The 5000-nt window shown below is 42.0% G+C and overlaps 1 protein-coding gene across 1 annotated transcript in view; it reads right to left on the bottom strand.

Moving 5' to 3' along the window:
* wdfy3 (WD repeat and FYVE domain containing 3) overlaps positions 1-5000 on the bottom strand; it is a 101933-nt gene that overhangs the window by 58314 nt on the left and 38619 nt on the right. Inside the window, exons 14-16 of the mRNA XM_078251438.1 lie at positions 3263-3346; positions 1046-1235; positions 518-732 (exon numbers count right to left, since the gene is read on the bottom strand). Of these exons, the coding sequence (XP_078107564.1) occupies positions 518-732; positions 1046-1235; positions 3263-3346 (489 nt within the window). The remainder of the gene's footprint in view (positions 1-517; positions 733-1045; positions 1236-3262; positions 3347-5000) is intronic.

Genomic DNA, 5000 nt, shown 5'->3' with positions numbered 1-5000 from the left:
CTCTTGATATATGTAACAACATTGTTTTTCTTTAGGCACTACTCTCAGGCCAAATATTTTTCTCACTTCTCATCCATGCAACCATTTTGCTTTCTGGTGTGCATTATAAACATGAAGGTTTTCCTGTAGTCAGGACCTATTTTGCAAAGTGAAGTCTCACAAAACATTAGGGTAAAGAGACAACCTAGGGTGATGTTTAGGTTTGGCTCCGTGTTAATGAGGTACCTAATCCGAATCAGTAGCAGAAAGGACTTTATTGCCACAGTAAGTAACACCTATGTGGAATTTGCCTCGGTGATTGGTGCATACATACACAAACCTATTAAACATTAATAAGAAATAAACAAATGCAGAAACAGAAACAAATATATATGCTGTTTAGTATAAGAAAAAAGGAGGCTGAATGGGTTGAGTGCAGAATGCAAAAATAAGTCCAGGATGAAGGTTTGTGCAAAGTGTACCGAATAGGGATGAGGGGGGACGTAAGAGAGGTTAAAATATTATCAAAGTGCTGTACCTGAGTGCCATCGGCTGCAGGGCCTGCGAAGCCAGCCTCTCAAACATCCTCTGCAGCGGAGGGTGCAGCGGGTGGTCCTCATCGCCCAGGGCCTGACTGCAGCGCTGCAACAGCCGCTGGTGGAGGCAAGCTTCACACAGCACCTGCTGGTTCCTCTCACTGTTCACTAGGAGCTGGAGGATGTTGGCCACTGCCAGCTGCAGGTCCAGGGCATGCTGGAAGGGGAAACAGAAAGTGGATTTCAGTATTCCCTATTATATTTGATTTACAGGATTGTTTTGTCAATATGTTGAAGTTGAATGATCAGGCATTAAATGTACTTGATTATCTATAAACAATTTCTCAATTCACTCTCCATAAAATGTGCAAAATCACATGCAAATGGCATAAACTGTCTGGTTCGCTTTGACATGTAAAAACCATTATGTCCAACTGGTAAAAAAAAGGTGCTTCCCTGCACTGCACGTAACCCCTTCACCCACTATAACGGGAAGTGCATATTAGCACATTTCCTTCTTGTTTCCTCACCTCTGGCTGACTGTCGGAGCAGACGGAGGGCAGCAGGTCAAGGATGGCCAGGACGGCCCCTGGGTGGATGACCACCATGTCAGACGAGGACGAGGAGGAAGCGGGGTGGGAGGTGTTGGCTAAGTGGAGCTTCAGGTCTGTCAGGGCTTTGACTGGGGCGGGAGGACCTGACGTACCGTAGTAGCCTTGTCTGGAAGCACAGGGAGAGAGAAAGTCCCGCTTAGCTAAGTCCAGTTGACTCAAACCAGCGATTACAGAAGGCTGTATTATGTGGACGCGCTGACAGTTGTTGTTGTCATTACTTAGAATTCCTCATGGGGGAGACAGAAACTACGCACTATAGCTTTAAAACAATTTTGTTTTTGTCAGCTATATCTTTTTGGTGTTTAGCATTTTGTTTTGCCATGGGAAACCATGCTGATATATTTGAAAATGGTTATGAGAATATGCTGATCAAGACGACATGAACTCATTCTAATTTCACTTCAATCCATGGTGGAATATTAACACTTGCCACTAGTCTGTTTACTCTCAAAGCTTTGACGATTATTTGGAGGCCCTACTTTACTGTAAAATATGTATCTGGCTCACAGAAATAGGGAAAGTGGCTGCTAATATTCAGATTCACAGCTACAGTGTAAACCAGAAGAAAAAGCTCAGTGGAGCAGAGAGCAGGAGATCTGCTGGGGCCTGCAGTCAGGCAATTAAACAAATGGGCGTGTTGCTGCGATGCAAATGACAGAGTGCCAAATCCCCCCTCAGGAGAAATGCAGAGCTGGAAAAGGCCGGAGTCATCATAAAGTGCTGGAAGGATTGGGTGTGGGACAGGAAACTAACTTGGTTTTTCTTGTAACAGTGGCTGACTGCCTCTTTAATTGTTTTTTTAATATTACAGGACTCCTGAATTATTATCTGCTGCGTTTCAACGAGAGGATAAAGTTACCAGCGACAGACACAGCGGACAGTGTGATTGGCTGCTGGTGGGCTACATAAGAAGCTCCAGTGGGAATGTGATATGTTGGTAAAAGCTTGCACAAAAGAAAAATAATGAAGGGGGGGACGAGCAGTGGGTCCAAATTTCACAACATACTACTTATATACAGTGTATACTATACACTACTTGTCTTAGTATACTGTTTTTTAGTATACAAAAAATAAATTTTTCTTTTTATTCTACAAGGAAATGATACAATACCTGTGCCGATGCATGTCAGTAAAACTGACATCCAAATGTCTTTTAAGAGAATTTAGTTTAGTAAATAAGAGTGAGTTAATAGTGATTTGACCACAATCCACAATTTGTTTTCATTTTTAATGCACTCAAAAGTCAAGTCTTTTTTAGTCAACTTTGAGTATAATATTTTGTCAGATGACTAAACTGATATTAGAAACAAATAGAAAGTCATTATAGTTTACTAAGGCAGAGTTACATTTAAAACGGCCCAACCGTTTCTCCTTTTGTAAATCAAATTCAAAGAGCAGTAGAATCTGGGTTTAGATGGGGGGGGGGGGGGGGGGGGGGGGGGGGGGGGGCAACTTCAGCTGAGAGAAAAGAGAAGAGAAGGAGGGGGAGGAGCAGGAGAGTAAGGAGGAATGTGATGAGAAGATAAATGCTACTTTAGACTGAGAGCAATTTGGCTACTTCTGTACATGTTTCCCTGCCTGAGACTAGCTGTGGAAAAATGTTGCAAATAAAGACATTTCTCTGTGGAGGTGAAGAAGAAAAAAATACACACTTCACTTAAGTCATTTATCTCATTTTTTGGTTGGTTTGTAACATAGAACTGATTTCTGAGTGATTTCCGCTGCTCCAACTGCTTTGACAGGCGTCACCAGACAGATTTTTCCAGGGAAAGAAGTGTAACATGTCATTTTCATCACTCTGTCAATACCCTAAGATGGTTTTCCTCCCATTTTTAAATGTGAGGAATTAGAAGAGATCAATAAATTATTTCAAAATGCAGTCAATACATTATTAGATAATGAAAATAATCATTGGCTGTGGAGAATAAATGTTGAGGAACGTATGTAAAGTGTCGTGGATGCCTGTTTCATCTCTGTAAGTGTCCGTACCACATTTTCATGATTTGCTAAAAGATTCATGTGACCGTTAATGATCATTATGGCCACTTGTGGTTCCTCTTAGTGCCGGGTGAAGGTGAGGGAAATGGAGAGGAAGGGATGAGGGTGAGGAAAGTGGCAGAGCGCTGTAGCTACCTCTTCCTGGCGAGTGCTGGCGTGCCCCACGGTGAGGGCAGCGAGGTCTCGTGAGTCAGGCAGGGAGGCACCTGCTCCGCACGACTGCATGGCAACACACACGCGCACACACACACACACACACACACACACACACACACACACACACACACATTCAGACACAAGCATGTGCATACACACCCAAAAATAAAGTGCACACATGCAGACACAAACACACAGAAACACAAATACATAAAAACACAGGTATACACACACCCATGTGCACACACACCCATACACATACACATATGCAGCCACGCAGATGGACCAGGCAGAGGAAGAACAGCCAGACAACACCAGAGGTTAGATGAAGAAAAAGAGACAGAGAGAAGAGAAAAGAAAAAAAGGAAAGAAGCTGTTAGTGGAAAGCTGAAAGGAGAAACAGGATCAGAGCTACAGCTGGAGCACATGCATGACGCCAACTAGAACAGTACACATGGGCTGGGCACGCATTGTTGTCACGATGACCACAGACTTTAAGTGTAATACAGCTGGCAGGCATTGCAAAGAGGAGTTTAATACTTTCAGCAAATATGTTCTGCAAACAGAAACTGCTTTTGATTTTGAATGGAAAAAAAGAGGATCGTAATCTATCAAGTCTGTTTCTTAAAGGGAAACTTCAGTATTTTTTTTTTTTTAACCCAGACGTTCTTGTTTGTGTCTAAGTGACAGAAAGATAAACGTTTTTTCTCTATAGGGTGCTTTCCATAGTGTTGTCCTGGCCATGTAAGAAACGAACAATCTGAGCCCGACAGTGGCAAAAACAAGCACTTTTAATGGACGTACATTGACGATGCAATATTGCCTCGAAGGAGTTCAACGTAGTTACGTTTCATGGCTGCTGGCTGCAGCGCTCTCGCTCAATACTGGACGAATTTGAAGAATTGTCGCGTCCCCATTAGTCACTTAAAATATACACATAAATACAGAAGTTTCCCTTTAACTGCAGTGGTCGACAAGTCCAATCAATCAATTGAGAAAAGCATCAAAACAGTCAGGCCACACCTTCAACTCGATCCCAGCCCACATTAAATGGTTAATGTATTTATAAATATAAATACATATTTTCAACAATTGTGATGTTTCTTCATGCTTGCTATGGTGCCACATTAGTAATTCATTTCTTTAAATAATCATTTGCACTGATTTCACGCTCATTCTGCTGTCATGACAACACCACCAGGCTGTGCAGCTGAATTCCAACCACAGTGAAGCTTCTAGATTAAATGTCTTGACGTCTAAATGTTGAGGTTTCAGCTGCCACAGTTCAGCCATGTGTGTCTGTGTCTCAGATGAAGAGGTCGACTGAGTGGGAGCTGGGATTGTGCAGTATGACCAGGCTGAGGAAAACACAGCTGTGGACCTGCTTCTACACGTTCCCCTGACTGATCTGAACTGACAAAGTGAACCTGTTCACTCGAACAAAAGTTGTTTTTTTTTAGTACCCATCTTATCTTCACTGTAGCTAAGAGTGTTGAAATAAGATGCAGTAAATTAACCTTGTATCACAAATAATTTACATTATTAACTGAACCAATCACCTAAGATAAAGAATTGGTACTCAACCGATCAAGTAATACCTGCAAATCTAGAAAACAGCATAGATTTAAGATGTCACTATTTCTCACTTGCTTCAGTTTGTAGCTTAAGTTGAAACATTTTTGTAAGTCACTTGAAAAACTCTCCTCAGGTTTAATGA

Source organism: Sander vitreus, chromosome 5, assembly GCF_031162955.1.
Source record: "Sander vitreus isolate 19-12246 chromosome 5, sanVit1, whole genome shotgun sequence".
Classification (NCBI taxonomy): domain Eukaryota; kingdom Metazoa; phylum Chordata; class Actinopteri; order Perciformes; family Percidae; genus Sander; species Sander vitreus.
The sequence above is the reverse complement of the archived record's forward strand: the minus strand, read 5'-3'. Positions and strand labels throughout refer to the sequence as shown.